General features: G+C 39.7%; 1 protein-coding gene across 1 annotated transcript; it reads left to right on the plus strand.

Annotated features, from left to right (window-relative positions):
* Positions 1-14,540: 14,540 nt before the first annotated feature.
* Positions 14,541-16,584, plus strand: LOC113345792. Its single transcript, XM_026589465.1, has 4 exons — positions 14,541-14,733; positions 15,272-15,444; positions 15,585-15,783; positions 16,327-16,584. The coding sequence occupies exons 1-4, from the start codon at positions 14,649-14,651 to the stop codon at positions 16,548-16,550; spliced, it is 681 nt and encodes a 226-aa protein (XP_026445250.1). The 5' UTR covers positions 14,541-14,648; the 3' UTR covers positions 16,551-16,584.
* Positions 16,585-18,074: the final 1,490 nt, after the last annotated feature.

An 18,074-nucleotide genomic window follows, 5' to 3' on the forward strand; every position in this document is an offset into this window, starting at 1 on the left:
TCAATTCACAGGCGAGCTATATTTGAACCGGCTAAGGTCGCAAGAAGGAGTGAGGAACGAACTGTCAGTTTTCTGAAACTGACAGGCCAAATAGTGATTGGATAGCCTTATCTAAGTCGCTGGGTGCCTATATCAATTGTGGTTACTACCTGGCCCTAAATCTCAGATTTCTCAATCATTTTCTCGAATTCAGGGAAATGTGAAATAGAGGCGCTGGTGCCTGAGAGCTTAAACTGATTCCCGTCTCAAATTGAGTGATGAACTGAGAGATTGAGGGGAGATTTTATTCGATTGTGTTACTGATGAAATTGATTCATTAACAAGAAGAAGAAGTTGTTGATGCTTTTGGGTCTGTTGGTAAAGGTGGAGATTCAGATGCAGATATGGGTAAACAATTGAGGTGATGTTGTTGTTGAAGAAACCAGATCTGATTGAGGAAGAAATTGTTGCTCGAATTGGAGATGGGTTTGCTCATTCAAGATGGCAGGAATTGAAATGATTTGGGTTTAGGTTGAATCCAGATGTGGGTTTCTGAAATCTACAAGAACAGACAAGATATGGGTTGAGTTAATGGTTGAAGGAAGATATTCAGTAAGGAATAAATGGAGTTAGGGTTCTGAACTGTGGGGGTTTGATTCTGATGGGAAATTGATGATGATTGAAGGAGGACTTGTGTGTTGTTGTTGAGCAGAGAAGAGATGAACTAGGGTTTTGAGTCTGTTGATGTTCAAGCATTTTGATGGATTCAGGAATGGAGATTCGAGTTAGTGTTTGAGCTCATGAGAAGATGGGACGATTTGATTAATGTTTCTGCAGATGGGAATGAGGTGGAATTTGATTCTGAAGCAGCTAGGAGGTACAATTATTGAAGGATTACAGGGGTTTTGTCGAAGTTAATGGAGGCTCAAATGAGATGTTGGTGGTGGTACTGCTGCCATGGTTGTGTTAGTATGGTGGAATTGTAGTTGTCGCTAAGATGGTTAGGCTGAAAGAGTATTGGTTCAGGTCTGTGATGTGCAATGTTTGAACTGGTGGCAGTAAGGCACTGGTGGAGATCAAGGAAGGTTGAAACTGAAGTTTGTGATGAATACAATTAATTAGATGAATGTGTAAGAAGATTGCAGCAGCAAGGAGTTGGTGCTGCTGTTGCAGGTACAGATGCTTGTGCTAACTGAAGCTGCAGACTGGAGTAACAGCTGCAGTTGCAAAGAAGAGCATTGAGCTGAGGTGGTGTTAGTGATATATCTGATTGACTCACTGCAGTTGAATAAGAAGAAAATGGGTTTGTGTGTCTGATTTCTGTAATAGCATTGCAAATGCAGTTGGTGATGGAGAAGTTTGAGTAGCTGCAGATGGGTTTGGTAGAATAGTTTACAGGGAATTACTTTGCAGGCAAAAGTGCAGTTGCAGTTGCAGAACTGATGTTGTTCAAGGTTATGGTTGTGGCAGTGGTGGTTAAACTGGAACTGCAAGAAGAGTAGGTGTTTGCTGCTATGATGTTGTGATTGGAGACTTGGGAGAATGGAATGGTGGGTTGTGAGAGTTGCAGCTGTTACAGAAGCTACAGAAGGTTGCAATGCTATGGCTGAAGCTGCAATGAACAAATGGAGTAGATTGTGCAGTTGAGAACAAATCCAAGGATGTAGTGATGCTGAGAAGGCTAGAGCTGGATGATTTTGCAGCTGCGATTCAAATGGTGGTATATGAACTGAAGGTGCAGTTCTGGCTGGCTGAGTTGCAGTGATGCACAATCATTGTGCAACACAAGTTATGGCCTGTGCAACAGCTCAGGCTTTGGCCAAGTCTAGTCAGATGCTGACTAGAACTGACTCACCTGACTCAGCCTCTGACTCGGTCTGACTTTGACCGAGTTGACCCAGTTGACCGGTGACCGGATGGACTTTGCCGATCACATGAGATATTTTCCGGTAGATTTCCGGCCGATTTCCGGCCAATTTTCGGCGATAATTTTTGGACATATTTTCTATGTGGTTTTCAATACGAAATAGTTGTTTATCCCTGATTCTAAGTAGCATAGTGCCTTTATTACTTGTAGTGATACATCTCTTTAATTGCATATGAATCATAACCTTTGTTAAAACGAATTAGTGCTTTTACACGTTTGTTTGCATTGATTAGTCTTATTTCATAGAACTTATTGCTCTTAGGGAGTTAAACTTAATTGTGCTTTTACACTTTAGGTTGCTTTCTAGGTAGATTTAACAATAGCATCTTTTAATGTTGTTTGTGATAAAATCGGGAAATAAACGGGATACTCTTGCGATCAAGGTATCCTAGGACTTCTAATAGATGAGAGATTAAAATTCCAATTCTAGTCATTGATGAAAATACATGTTTGTGAATGATACTATCCCGTGAACAATATCTTCTCATTTTTGATTATTCCAATTATTTACTTTGCTTTGAATTACTTTTATTGCTTAGATAAAAACAAAATCCCCCTCTGGTTACTAAGAAACTGAAATTTTATAACAACAAAAGCCTCTATGTGGGAACGAACTCTTTCTTATCACGTACTATATTTATATCTAGTTGAGTGAGAAAGTGAATTATATTTGCACGGCTGATAACCGGTCAATAGCAACGCATGCGAGTTCGACCGAGCAATGCTCTAACAATCTTTAACCAATGGTTATGTAATCTAAACTCTCATTTCAATCATTTGAAACATTCTCAGAGAACGTTATATAGCCGTTATTCACATACCATTTTTCGTCTGAGCAATTTCCAAAGTGATTGAAATATTACATGACTTTCGTCACTAGACAAAGATGAATTTGGCTAAAGCAAAAGCTTACCAACACACATTTCGAGAAATAGATAGACGAGATAAACTCGGCTCGAAATAGCAAATGTGTATCATGAAAGTCTATACCAAAACGACTTTTGTCTCAACAGTAGGAGATAGAGTAAATAGGCTTTTGAGTGATAGATAAGTTCAAGTCTCCACATACCTTTTAGTCGATGAAGATCCACCAGTTCCTTGAGTAGTCCTTCGTCTTGTATGATGATTTCTATGGAGTCTTGAGCTCAACTACACTTTCTATCCTAGTCCGAGACTTAGCTATATAGACTAGAAATCAAGACTTATAGTTTTGATTACTAACATTGACAAACATGCTTGGATAGCGACGCATGCGAGTTCGACCGAGCAATGCCCTAACAATCTTTAACCAAATTTAATCCATTCCATGTTTTTTAGTATGTTTTAATTTAAAGTTTCAAATCCAATGTAATAGATTACTTAAGAATAAAATAAAAGAGCATTCAAAATGGATTTATAATCAAAACCGGCATTGTAGTTTTATCCTAAGCAATGTTCCGGCATAGACTCAGTCAAGCTTACACTGCCGGTTTTCTGACAACTATGAAAATTTGAAAAAATCATAATTCCGGCATAGATTTTTGAAAATACTACTATGCCGGTACCTTCCAATATCTATACAGGAACATGGAATTTTTTATCGTCTGGTTCCGGTACCAAAAACCGGCATGGAATCATAATCATCTTTCATACCGGAAACAGTACCGGCGCTATAGAACCTAAACTTATCTATGCCGGAAACAGTCGTAAATAAATCTTGCAAAGATAAGATTTCACTAGAAATCTAAACATGTTCAACATAAACCAAACAAATGGATTGTGCTTAAATGTTCTTAATCCAGGTATCATAAACCAAAAGCAAACCAAACAACTAAAGAGTTAACCATGAGGTACAAAGGAAAACAAGTTCGGAATTGTCCAAGACGTAACAACCACCATACAAATAAAGAAACAAAACTAAAGAGTTAATCACTTGGTCTTTTGCTTCTTTTGGGGCCGGTTTCTTCCTAGTTTCCCCGAACAAATCTTTTGTACTAGGGTCGGTTTCTTCAATTCTATCAAGTTTTTCCTCGACTTCCTTTATTTCTTCAAGGGATAACACCTCTCCTTACTGGTACTTGCAACCAAACATCTTCTTCAACTTTCCAAGCCAACGGCGCTAGTTTAATACATCAAATACATAATTAGTACATATATGCTAATATAAGATTATGTGTACATTAAACGACTAAGCAATTAACAATACTTACTAGCAATCCAGCGGTCTTATTAAGTTGGGCCATCGTAGGTGGTGCCTCTGCAGGAGTTGGAACGGGAGGGTTTTTCTGGGGTGTAACTTGGACGTCATCCGGGCGCACGACATAAGGATGTAACCATTCCAGGTAATCTTCCATGTAGTCGTCATCAACTTCATCATCGTTTTCCGCGATCTCCCACTTATTAATATCTACCAAACGACGTGGTTCCCTATCCCTCCAATGTGTTGGTTCCGGATTTGGATTATACTCTACATGCAACCGACTGGAAGTTGAAAGGCACCGAGAAAGGTCAAAAACATAACATTGAAGAGAGGCCGTCTCAAAACGTGATAATTTCTTATATCCAAGTTGGCACATTACACGTGTAGGATCAGCCATAACGTATCGTTTTGGATGGAACAACGACCCATTGTAAAATGCAACGTTACGAAACCTCAAAAGTTGGTGGTTTCCTCTAGCCTCCTTGTAAGGGTCGAACAAAACATCTTTGGTACTCATCGCGTCCATAGCCAATCTCATATTGATCAGTCGACCATTGTTACCGGGCTTCAGAATATTTTTGTACTCGTATCTCTTGGCTCTAGGCTCCTCGGGATCGTCAATGTGTGTGATCTTCAAGAAGGGGCAGTCCTTGAACAATGTTGGGAAGTGTTCATAAGCCCACACTTATACCAATGTGGAATGATACATATAAGAATCAGTAAGTTTTGTTTCTAAGTTCATGATAAGGGTACATGCGAACAATATACATAAGAACATAAGTTTAAAAACAAAATTACCTGCAGTAGAGTGAAATTTCCGATAAATTGGTTTGTTTTAGCCTTAGAGGCCCTTCTCATCTCCGTCATCAAATGTGCCATTACCGCGGTGCCCCAAGAATAGTTAAGGTCATCTTCCAACGGATCCAAGTACTGAAGTTAGTTTGCACTAACCCTGTTGCCATTAGTGTCATGGAATACCTTAATGCCCAAGATGTATAACAGGTACGCCGCGGCTGTATAACGAATTTGTGTAGGGTCCCATCCATCCTCAGAACTTCTTTTCTTTGTGTTTTCAAAGGTCTTCTTAATCAGCGTCAGCTTGAATGTCTTTGTCCTACTAGACTTGGATACATAGAAGCTCTCCACGGAAGTTTTGTAGTCCCAACCAAACAGCTTGTTAGTCAGAGCGTGCAACTTCGACCATTCTAGGTCCAGACACTCAACTCCTTCTGCAATTGATTTGCCGATAACACTCAAGCCTAGAATGTTCTGAGCATCTTCAGGGATGAAGGTCATCTCCCCAAAAGGGAAGTGCATGGTATCAGTTTCACCATGATATCTTTCGGCGAAGCAATTAACACTCACAGAATCAGGCTTCACATAATTTTGAACCAAAGCATATAAACCAGAATCCTTTACTATTGTTTGGACCTCCTCACATTCCTCGGACAAATTCCAACCATCCGCGGCTTGGTTTCGGCAAACACGCACAGCCTTATTATGATCCTACAATTAGGAGACAATACAATTAAGATATTTTACATAAATACACAACAATACATATGCACAAGATAAAAAAATGCTTACATAGGTTTGATAGATAGTACGAGCCCACGAGTCCTTGTATCCAAATATTTTGTTCGGTACAGAAGCTTCACCCCAAATTCTACCACGTTCAAGGTCAGGTATCATGTCATCAATGTGAGGAAGGTGAGAACCTTTAACTTTTACTTTGACTATTCCCTTGCCCTTATTGCCCTTGCCTTGTGTTGGTTGTTGACTTGGCCCACCAACTTCGATTTGGCTTGCTAATTGACTTGGATGAACCTCATCATCTTCCTCCTCACTTTCCTCTTCATCATGCTCATCGTCCTCAACAGTTCCAGTAGGTTCACGGATTATAAGTCGACTACGGTCACCATCACTTTCCCAAATTATCCCTCTTGTATCAGCCTCCAAACGCTTGTTGCGACCTTCATTTTACTCTCAAGGAGGCAGAGACTGAGGAGTATCAAGACCGTCCTTCCTTCTTCTCTTAGTGACGACATCTTTAGTTTTTCTTTTGTTAGCTTCCTTGGATTTTGACCTATATCATAAGCACACGAAATGAACATAAAACAACTCATTTTCAGTTTTAGTACCGGCATAGACTCACTTAAACAAGCCACGTCGGTACATAGCTCCAGGCGTAGAAACTTATCAAATAACTCTTGCCATTACACTGTTCCGGCAGTGAACATTAACTATCGACAATGCCGGTAGTCATATGTAATTCTCCTGGATACCAAAAGATCACTACCGACACTTTCGAAATAAATCAATTCTATGCCGTAACACGGTACCGGCATACCATGCAACCTAAAACCTAAGCCGGTACTGGTGATAAAATCATAGGTGTTCCTGTAAGTTTTAAGTCCACTACCGGCATACTCGAATTATTATTAAGGAATGCCGTAACCTACAACCGGCATAGTATTCAACCCAATTTCTATGCAGGTAAATAACATTTAGTTTCAGGCGACCTTGGGTTTGGAAACGGCATTGCATCCCTGCTAACATCTAAAGAGTAACTTAATACCGGCACCGTCTTCATTCTAGATTGAATGTCGTAACCCAATACCAGCATTGTATTCATACATATTTCAGTGTGGGTACTCTCTGTAACTCAACTGTTTGAGTTAGGGTTCGCGATTCTAACCCAAACCCATTGTTATAAATCGATTTAAACTCTCATAAATTAGTTTAAAATCACTTACCTTCTCACAGAAGCCATGTTTGCGAGAGGTTGATTGTCCGAGTTCGCTGCTTCTTCATCTTCAATCTTAGCAAGTCTTTGTTTTAATTTCTTTTCACCAATCGATTTTGAGTTCGATTGAGCATTTGGTTTCTTTCGTGGTGGCATTGTTATGATTCGGGCAGGTTAATCGACGAAGAAATTTTTGAATCGACGATTAATCGTCGATGAAGAAGAAGATGGAAGAATTTTTTTTTCCAAAACCTAACCCTAAGAGTGCCGGTACTGATTTGTGGAGAATGGGGATACATGAATTTGGTTTTTAGATTTTAAGTTTTAGGGGAAAGGGTAGTATAGTCTTTTCATAATGTTTTTTAATTACCCAAAGAGTGTTTTAGTATTTTCATACCCAAAAATCACCCCTTAACGGATACTACTGGTTGGGGGAAGTAATGCGTATCCCCAATTGTTTTTTGTATCCCAATGGCGCGTTCTTTAATATTCGTGTAGAGTACATGTTTATTAACTAAATAAATCCAGATGTACGAAGGAATAAGAAAAATAGTTTGTTCGTCTTCTGGGAAACCAATTTTTTATTATTTTTCCATGGATTTCGGGTCGTTTGGCATTGACTAGGGTCAAGAATTTTTAGACTTGTAAATCTCCGCATATCTGCACTTCGGCTTGAAGATCAACAACCAATCAAATTACGTTTCTTCCATCGATTCCCTCTTTCTATCTGTGATTGGGAAGAACAATTGAGGGTTGATTAATCACTTCACCTAAACATATTGTGTCTGCATCTCTGAAGTTTTTTATTCTTCACCTGCCCTGCCAAACCGCTCCTCCAGCCAATGGAGTATTTTCCACCGTCGCCTCCAGCCAATACAGCACAACCCCCTGAAAAAGCTGTCCCCAACTCTTCGATTCTCACAAACTCAAAAGAAAAGCTGCTCGGGGAAACACAACACATGGAAAACCCTACCTCTTTTCGAACAGAATCTTCCAATTCTGATTTTAGCAGCAACGAAAATATAAAGAATCCCACCTCAGTTGAATCCCACCTCAGTTGAATCTTCTCCACAAGCTCAAACCCCATATCAGATACCCACTTTACACAAAAAGAACACCATCAACACAACTTTTCACCCAATCATACCCAAAAAGAACCAAACCCTAATCAGGAATCTATCTCGGCCTCCTCAAAAGAAACTAAAACCATCAAGCAACATCCATCTTTTCATAACCAGAAAAAAGACCAGAAAACCCCAATTTTTGAGCTTACTGAAGGATGCAGAATCTTTTAAAAACCCATAATGAACACTCGTTGGCTCTCAAAGTTTTGGGGGGATACATGGACTTTGGCACTTTGAAAAGAGCTCTGAATAATAAGCTTTTCCCTATACGTATTGGTCAGTTAGACACCAGTTCAACCATCCATGTTCTGCAAATGTCGCTTGATCATCATCCAGACAAAGAGTTCATCCTTGCAAACCAACCATGGACAGTGGGAAATCAGGTAGTTCTGTTTGAAGACTGGAATATGTTTCTTAAAAACCCTAACAGTTGTTTTAGGTTTGCACCTTTCTGGTTTCAAGTTCACAACATGCCGCGTTTTTTTCACTGATGAAAAATCAATTCAAGATCTTATCGAAAAATCAAATACTGGAGCAGTGCTACAGATCGATCTATCCGGATCGATACCTCGAGCTTATGTGATATTTGATCTCACTAAACCTTTTCCTCCGGGTGTTATGCTTAGCTTGGTTAAAGGAACCTGGGTCCAATTTCAATGTGAAAATATACCATTACTTTGTTTTCTGTGTGGTTTCCCATGACATGTTTTTAAGGATTGTACCAGTTCCCTAAACATGGACCAAGCAACGAAATGCAAAAAGTTCCCAGATTTTGCATATGGACGACTAAATGCAAAAATGAAGGCTCCACACTCAAAACCTCAGAAGAACGGGTACATGCAAGGAAACAAAGCCACAACTTTATGCCTTGGAGAGCCATCAAAAAATACAACTCAAGACGCAGGGAAACAGAGGGAGACACAAGAAAAACATCAACAACCTCTTAAACATATATGGAAACAACAACAACAAGACTTGAATGAAAGTGCAAGGGGAAAGCAACACCAGCAGGAAGAACGGGAGGTGAGTAGGGTAACCGATTCAGTAAAACAAAGTCAATGCCCGATTCAACTTTCTGCAAAAATGACTCGGCGCGGCCTGGCTTGGAATCCAGTCACTCCACCGGCAAAATCTGACAAAGGTACTGACACAAAAAACCTGCAAAAGCCGCAAAAACAACACCTTGGAAAAGATGCACATGCAGAAACACCTGCTAATACACCTGGAGTTAATACAACGAACTGCAGTCAGACTGCTCAGAGGGGTCCACAGAATGCAAGCTCATCTTTGCCAGCTAGGAACCCTAGTAATTTCGTCTCGCATGTAAATGAACTCATCAACAAAGATGCACAAACTGAGCCCAGTACCGAAGGAAAAGGAAAATCCCATGAAGGAGGACAATCTGAACAGGTAGTGCACACATCAGGCCCAAGGAAGAAAATGGATTACCCACGAGAGAAAAACGTGTTTTATGGATCAACCAACACCACATGATCAACCCATCAACACCTCGCCGGATCTGGATCGGGTCAAACAACAGGGTCGAAGGCCGCTCCAGGAATCAAGCGAATGTTAGCTTTCTTTACTGTTGACTACACAAAAACCCTGTTGAATGTTTTGCAGAAACGGGATGCAAAGGTTAATCTGCTAGTTCACAACATAAATGGGAAACCAGAAGTCATTGTGACTACCAATGCTCGCGCAGAAGAGAGGCACAATGTGACCAAACCTCTCTGAACTTACAAACGACGAACTCAGAAATCACCTGCAAGGCTACATCCACACCTTGAATTTCCCAATACCCCGGACTTCGCAGCTCAACCACCACCGGAGAAACAGAGAAAATATATCTAAATTGCACAATTAAAACAACAACCGAAGAAGAATTTGACTCCTACGTTTGAGATACCAACTCATAGGTCAAGGAAACCAAGAAGCACTAGAGGATCTTTCACAAGACAATACTCGAGAGACCCAATCAACCAAAGAGACAACCCCAACAGTGCAACACCGACCCGGAACAACCAATCACACATTCCATCACCTGCCTGGAAGATTTCCTTTGATGAAGAGATTACCCCAGAAGGCGATTGCAATTCTTCGCGAGTTGTTGGCTTTGACCAACACTCGCACTTATAATGAATTTCCTGGCTTGGAACTGTCAAGGCATCCGCAACCCCTTGACAGTGTCTAAATTGCGTGAATACAAACGCAAATTTCAACCTGATCTTGTTTTTTTGTCTGAAACTTTAGCTACTGCTGATCACATGTCGTTGGTACAAACTAGTTTAGGTTTTTAGAGTTCTTTTGATGTATCTTGTAATGGACATAAGGGTGGCCTCTGCATTATGTGGACTTTCCACCTAAATGTTTGTCTTAGTATATAATCAAAGTCTTTTACATTTGTACATTAGCTCCACACAAAACCTAGATGCTCAACCATGGTTCTTTACTGGAGTTTATAGTCCTCCACAACCTGCTGCAAGAAAAGACCTTTGGCAAACTTTTGCCAATCTGATTCCAACTCCATCACTACCTTGGCTTATCATGGGTGATTTTAATGAAGTGATCAACCAACAGGTAAAGAAGGGTGGAAGGCCGGTAACAAATAGTCAGGTAAAATATTTTACTAAGTTCATCAAATCAAATGGTATAATTGATTTGGGTTTTGAAGGAGATCGTTACACCTGGTCAAATCGAAAAAATTGATTTGAATTTCATCATGGAAAGACTTGATAGAGGGATGGCAAATCAAGAATGGATTACGGAACATCCATAAGCTTTAGTGCGACATCTCCCACGCATTGCGTCAGATCATGCCCCACTTTTGCTACTTGAGTAAGCAATCTCCAGAAGGTCCTCAAAAAAGTTCAAAATGGAACACATGTGGTTCCTCCATCCAGAGATGAAAGATATAGTCACCAGAGCTTGGCAAGAACATCAGGTGGCCGACATTGCAAAGAACTTCAATCTCAAAATGGAAAGCACATCAATGGCTTTACAACAATGGCACAAAAATACTTTTGGTCATCTCCCCCAACTCATAAAGGAGGATGAATTCCAGATACAACTTGCTCAATCGCAATGTGCCACGTCTACAGGAAGTGAATTGATATTTTGGTTAAAACATGAGAGGGAAACAAGGAATTCTCACCTAATGCTCCAACATTGTCATGATGCATACTGGAAACAGAGATCAAGAATAGATTGGCTGAACAATGGCGACCTAAACACAAGATTTTTCACACAAAAGCCACTATCAACAGGCGCTTCAATCATATCAGCCAACTTCAAGATGAAAATGACCGGTGGGTGTACAACCAAAAACAAATTGCAACAATGTTGGTGAGACATTTTGATAATCAGTACAATGCAGGACCAACAACAATTGATTTGAATCTTTTCAACAACTTTCTACCAAGAATCTCGATCAATAGATGCATGGAACTCATGAGGCCACCGTCAAATGAGGAAATCCACAAAGCCCTACTAAGCATTGGCTCTGAGAAGGCACCGGGCCCGGATGGTTACACAAGTAAGTTTTCCAAGGAATACTGGGACTTAACCAACCAACAAATTTTTGAGTTAGTCCATAATTTCTTTGAGAACGTAGAACTATATGCACCTTTTAATCATACAACCATCACTTTAATCCCAAAAATTGATGTACCTTCAAACCCAAATGAGTTCAGACCAATTGGTCTCTGCAATGTGGTCTACAAGATTATCTCAAAGCTTCTTGTCGATAGATTAAGACCTATCCTCCAATTCATGATCAGCCCATACCAGAGTGCCTTTGTTCCGAATAGGGCCATACATGATAATATTGCTATCGCAACAGAACTGTTCCACCACATTCGATAATCGGCCAGTACCAACAACCCCAAGATTGCTCTGAAATTAGACAATAAAAAAGCTTATGACAGCCTCGACTGGGGTTTCATCAGACTCTCTTTGAAAGCTCTTGGATTTCCACCAAAATTCATTGATTATATTATGGTGTGCATCACAACGGTGACTTACTCGGTAAATGTTAACGGATCTCTACATGGTAAGATTCTATCCAAAAGGGGCTCAGACAAGGGGACCCCTTGTCCCCTTACATCTTCATCCTTTGTGCAGAGATATTATCAACAAATTTGGCGAGATTGGAAGAGGAAGGCAAGCTGAAAGGTCTGAAAATTTCGAACAACAATCGGCATATACTTCGCCCCATGTATGTTGATGACCTACTGATAACTTGTGCCGCGCATACGGAAACTTGCAACAACCTCAATAGCATCCTTCATTCGTATACCACTTCGGCAGGGCAATTAATAAACACCCAAAAATCTGTCCTCATCCACCACCCACACCTGAACACAAATTCCTTAGAAAGACCGGAAAATTCCTTCAACATTCCTACAACTCCCAACCCTCCAAAATATTTGGGAATCTGTTTCAAAGAAGGGAGGAATTCTTCAAAAATCTTTGCTCAACTTCTACAAAGAATGGAACGAAAGGCTAAGGGATGGATCTCAAAATGCGTCAACCAGGCAGGCAGACAGATGCTCATCAATACATCACTAATCCCCACTGCAAATCATGTGAGGCAAACCAGGCTCCTTCCAGTCCATGTGCACCAGAAAATGGATAAGATTGCAAGGAATTTATTCTGGGGACATGAGAGCGACACCAGGAAACTACATGTATTGGGTAGAGAAAAACTAAATCTTCCGATAAGCAAGGGTGGACTAGGCATCATAAATACAAGAAAACATAATTTTGCGCTTTTGGGCAAAAGAGTTTGGAAAATCCATTCGGAGCCAAACACCATCTGCAACCGCATGTTCAGAGATAAGTATCTTCGACATCAATCAATCATTAGGCCCATGCAAAAACCACCAGACTCTGCTAGTGCGTCTTGGAAAAACATTCATAAGGTGGCGGATTTCATTCAACGGAACACTGCTGTTAGACTGGGAGATGGAAACTCTACAACAATCAAGGAGAATTGGATACCTGGGATTACCAACGTGAATATCCCAACAACTGTGGAAAATGATTTGGTAAGTACACTTTTTGAACCACATGCTTTTAATTGGGATGTAAGTCTTATATCTCAAGTGTTCCCACCTTTGGTCGCAAACATGATCCAAAGCCTTCACATACCTAACCCTCCAACTACTGATACAAGAATTTGGCCACACTCACGAAATGGTATATACACAGTCAAGAGTGGTTACGAGATCCTTACAAGGCCGACGACAGAACAACATACGGAAACTCAACACAACAGTACATGGAATGCAAATGGCAGAGAATACTACAAAGTTTGGAAAGCAAACCGCCCCCAGAAAATCAGGCTTTTCCTATGGAAAGTCAGCCATCATGGTTTAACAACCTTCGAAGCTCTTCATAGACGCAATATCACTAGCACGGCTACTTGCCCAATCTGCAACCAGCACCGAGAATCGACTCAACACTGCCTCTTCGAATGCAACGAAGCAAGACAAGTCTGGAATCTGCTAGGTGAACACATCAATAGAGGATACAGTTCACAAAACCCATACAATGGACTGTGGCTCCCACCACACCCAGCACCAAATATTATTTGCCAACATACTTTTGGACAACAACAAGCAGTACACAAACATCAAAGAAACACAGCTACAAGGACTGCTATACGCACTAACGTTCCTTTCAACCCTCCAAGAAATTTCAATGAGTTCATAAAGAAAGCAGAATCAAAAACAGAGTTCACTATCTGCTGCTACACCATTTGGAATATCTGTCTGGCAAGAAATGATAGAGTCTACAATAACAAGGTCCAATCCCCAAGGCAAACCCTCCAGATTGCTTTACTTCTTAGCCAAGAATTCGAGTGGGCAACAAAACATAAACTTCACCAGGTCACAGAGGCGGCACAACAACAAACAAATCGGCACAACGACCGGCCATCTAATATTGTATGGGTAAAATGGACACCACCACCACCAAACTGGATGAAAGTCAACACTGACGGTGCTAGTAAAGGGGAAACAGATGGAGCTCCGAAATTTGCAGGTGCAGGTTGGATCTGTAGGAATCCACAAGGAAAGGTGGTTATGGCCATGGCTACACCCTTGGGCATAGCAAATGCACTAGTAGCTGAAACATGGGCCTTCCTACTGGCAACAAGAACTTCGGTTCAAAAAAACTGGGTCCAAATTCATTTCGAAACGGACTCAAAGACGCTGGTTAGCCTTATTAATGGAAAAGATGCCACAACAACACCATGGATCATCCACACTATGACCAAGGAAATCCAAAGCCATCTACAACAAATTGGATCCTACTCTATCACTCACATCTACCGAGAAATGAATCAAGCTGCAGATGGATTGGCGAACCTTGCGAACCAACAACAAATACAGACAGGAAATTACACACACACATGTCTGGGACAACTGTTGTCCGGATTTTCTTAATGTAATTGTAATGAATGATTCGGTGGGGCATCTATACCCCAGAGAAGTTCATTGTTGATTAATAATACTGAACCCTCTTTTTAAAAAAAAAAAGAAAAAAAAAAAAGAAAAATAGTTTTTTTTGGACCATAGCCTAAGGAAAATAGTTTTTATATGCTAGAAAAGAAAAACTGGAGAAAATTTATTTCTGAGTTCTGGGGGAAAAATCAAAATCGGGAAGGAGAAGGAAGCCATCTTTCTTACGATGACTAGGATCCCATTGAATTCGAGAGCTGATTTTACCGCTTCAGTTCTTCTATTTTGTTCAGTTTTCCTCTTCTTTACTTCAGGTAATAGTATCCTACTTAGGGTTTTCATTTCAATTTGAAAAATAGTCTATATTTAGATTGTTTGCTGAATCGAAGAGTAATCTTAGATTGGTTGTCTAAGCTTTTGTTAAATTTCCTAACCGTAATGTTTAACATTATTGATGTTCCTGATTGAACAAGAATCAGTCAATCAAATGATAATCATGTTATTCGAGGTCAAAGATTAAGGCATTAGGCAATAAATCAATTTATATGAACACAGTACAGTAAGTCATCGGTAGAGTTATAGTGAACTATTTGAGAACTTTTACATGTAACCCAAATCTGGCAAACAAAAAAAAGGACCAAGTTAAAGGATTTGCTGTGTTTGATAATGATGGTTCATATGGATTTCATGTGATTAGTCACTATAAGTTTTAAGAAATTTCCCAGAGATTTACTGTCGACCATAATTAGGAAAACTAGTTATGTTTTAGCCTTTTAGGATGAATTTAGGGTAAGAAATGCTATTGGAAAACCACACAATTTGATTTCTCATTGATCTGTATGTCCTGTGTAGGAATTTCTTCGTCGGGGGTTGTTACATTAGAATCAATTCAAATTTTTAGGACCCATGAATTGTTAATGGCACCAACGGTCTATTTTAGTTGCCAAGGACAAAACAAGACCCTTTTGCCTGACATCAGGAAGAAAAACACCTTGTACACTTTCAAGGGTGAGGAATCTTGGCAGGTATAGATTTTGTTAAATGAATTGAACAGACTATTACTGTTTTTTCGCTAGCCCATAGAGATATGTGAATGAAGCTAAAGTGCTTGCAGGCTCATTTTTTCCTAGATCCTAATTTGCCTTTTAATCTTTGATGTTTACAGCCATTGGCCGAGTTTCTGACAAAGAAATGTAAGCGTTGTGGTTTCTATGAGAGGGATGTCGTCCTCTCAGATGACGTATTTGATGAATGGGAGTTTTGTCCTTCTGATTTTACGGCTCCCAATGGCGAGTATATACGTTTCAAGGACAAGGAGTTCAATGCTACATTTTATTGTCCAGACTGTGTTCCTCTGGGAAAGGGTAAGTACCTTCGCAAATCTACATTAGTGTTAGAGTTACATGTGTAGCTAGCTATATACCATAGTATCATGCCAATAAACGTGTCACCTTTTTTTATGAATCGTTAGTAGAGAAGGTACTCTTTTGTTCCTAGCTCTCTCTGAAGTAACTGTGAATATCAGTAAGAAGCTTAGTTTCTAGAATGCAGAGGTTCAACTGGTCTAGGTTAATCACCGTTTGTAAGTTTGAGACAGATGGGTGCCCTAACTGGTGGATCACAGGTGAATAGATGATCTACTAAGCGAATATTGTCATTGTAACTACTTCGTCAGATGGATGACCTGTCAGAACGAATGCACATGTTGTCTTGCTACACGTGGCATAACAATCAAAATTAGGAAAATTAGGAATTTCCAACAGTATCATTGGATGATACTATACTAACTCTGTGTTATCTTCATATGCTCTATAATTACTTTCCGACACAACCGAATGAGCAAAATGTATTAATGCCACTATAACCTTTGCGTATGTGGCTCAGTTGTCAATTTTTCTTGGATGTAGGTTGGAACCATACTTCTGGCTCAGATAATGGAGAGACCAAAGGAAAGGGACGGCATTTAGCTTTAGTGATTTTTGTCACCGCAGTAGCTTCAACTGGGTTCATCATTGGAGCAGTAGTCTCATACCGTTACTGGCTCAGGAAGAAGAGAATGGAGGATCGAGCTCGTTTTCTAAAGCTGTTCGACGATGTCGACGACATTGAAGATGAAATGGGTCTTGGCTAATTCATTTGATTAAAAACCATTTTTCTCTCAGATTTGAAAAAAATAAAATAAAATGCAATTGCTTTGTGTATAAATCTTGTTTCCACATTTTGATCCCGTGACTTTTATGTATATACAAGTTTGATACTTTAACTGAATGACCACCTGAGCTGTTCGTAAAGACAACCGTGTTGTGGCTGCAACAAAAGTGTCGACTCGGGTAAATTGCAGATATATGCCAGAAACCAAAAAAGAGTTTGCCGGAACAGAGATACGACCGCCATGATAAGGACCAGTGAAACACCTGACCCACAAAATCAGGATAATCATATCCAACGGTGTAAATGTAATCTAAACAGATCAAGAGTCAGTAGTACTGTACATAATCGAACGTGTCATGACAGTATCTTCTGACGTACCCACCAAAGAGCAAACACGTCAAGAAATGATTGCTTAATTAAGTAGGAAATACCAATTGGTCATACAAATAATATATTAGAAAGAGTCTAGTCTAATTGACCTAGTCAATTGTCTGTTTGGTCCTATTTGGTAATGTAAATTATAATTTGGTCCTAAAAATTATGGTTTGGTCATACGATGACGTCATGGATGATGTAATTGTCATCTTGTAGTGGCAGAAATACCCTTTTAGACTATGACCATATATATAGTCAAAAAGTAAGAAAGAAGAAATCATTCTCAGATTTACTTTCTCTCTCCTATATTTTCAGATCTAGAATTTATCTCTCTCTTTTTTTTCCCTTCCTGCTAGTGATGAAGAAGATGAAGATAATGATGAACGATTCTCTCTTCTCTCTATCTTTTTTCTCTGCTACTGATGAAGAAGATGAACGATGATGATGATGAATACGATGAAGTTTTGCGTTTTTTTTTTCTTTGATGTTTGCTTCTGTTTTGATGATGAAGACGGTGAGGTTGAAGATTCTGCTGCTATTTATGATAATGATGAACCTTTATCATCTTCACATGCTTGGTTAAGTTTCGGATCTACAAAAGAAGATGAAGATGACGGAGTTCATTTCTGGAATGAACTCTAGTTTGTGATGAAGATTTTGATGTTTTTTCGTCTGTTGTTGCTGCTGATGATCGAGAGGATGTAGATGATGAAGATGAGTTGCTGCTGCTGACGAAGAAGATGTAAATGACGGAGTTTATTTCAAGAATGAACTCTGGTTTCTGATGAAGATTTTGATGTTTTTTCTTGATGGAACGAACTCATCTTCTACTACTGTTGTTGCTGTCAAAGATAGATCTGCTGCCGTTGAAGATTTAATTAGGTTTTTGTTTTTCTTGATGTTTGCTGCGGTTGGTGATGATGATGAAGATGAAGACGAACTCAAGATAGATCTCCTGTTGTTGAAGATTTAATTGGGTTTTTTGGTTTTCTTGATGTTGCTGCAATTGGAGATGATGATGAAGATTTATGCGTTTTGTTGTTGTTGTTGTTGCTGCTGCTTAAGATGAACTTCATTCCTGGAATGAACTTCATTACTGAAATGAATTTCATTTTTGGAATGAACTCTG

This window comes from Papaver somniferum, unplaced genomic scaffold, assembly GCF_003573695.1.
Source record: "Papaver somniferum cultivar HN1 unplaced genomic scaffold, ASM357369v1 unplaced-scaffold_83, whole genome shotgun sequence".
In the NCBI taxonomy this organism is placed as follows: Eukaryota; Viridiplantae; Streptophyta; class Magnoliopsida; order Ranunculales; family Papaveraceae; genus Papaver; species Papaver somniferum.

Excerpts from the sequence above, each read along its gene's own strand:
- LOC113345792 (XM_026589465.1), top strand. The coding sequence starts at position 14,649 with ATGACTAGGATCCCATTGAATTCGAGAGCTGATTTTACCGCTTCAGTT. Across the intron at positions 14,734-15,271 it reads TTTCCTCTTCTTTACTTCAG|GAATTTCTTCGTCGGGGGTT; the intron begins GTAATAGTATCC and ends TGTCCTGTGTAG. Across the intron at positions 15,445-15,584 it reads AGGGTGAGGAATCTTGGCAG|CCATTGGCCGAGTTTCTGAC; the intron begins GTATAGATTTTG and ends TGATGTTTACAG.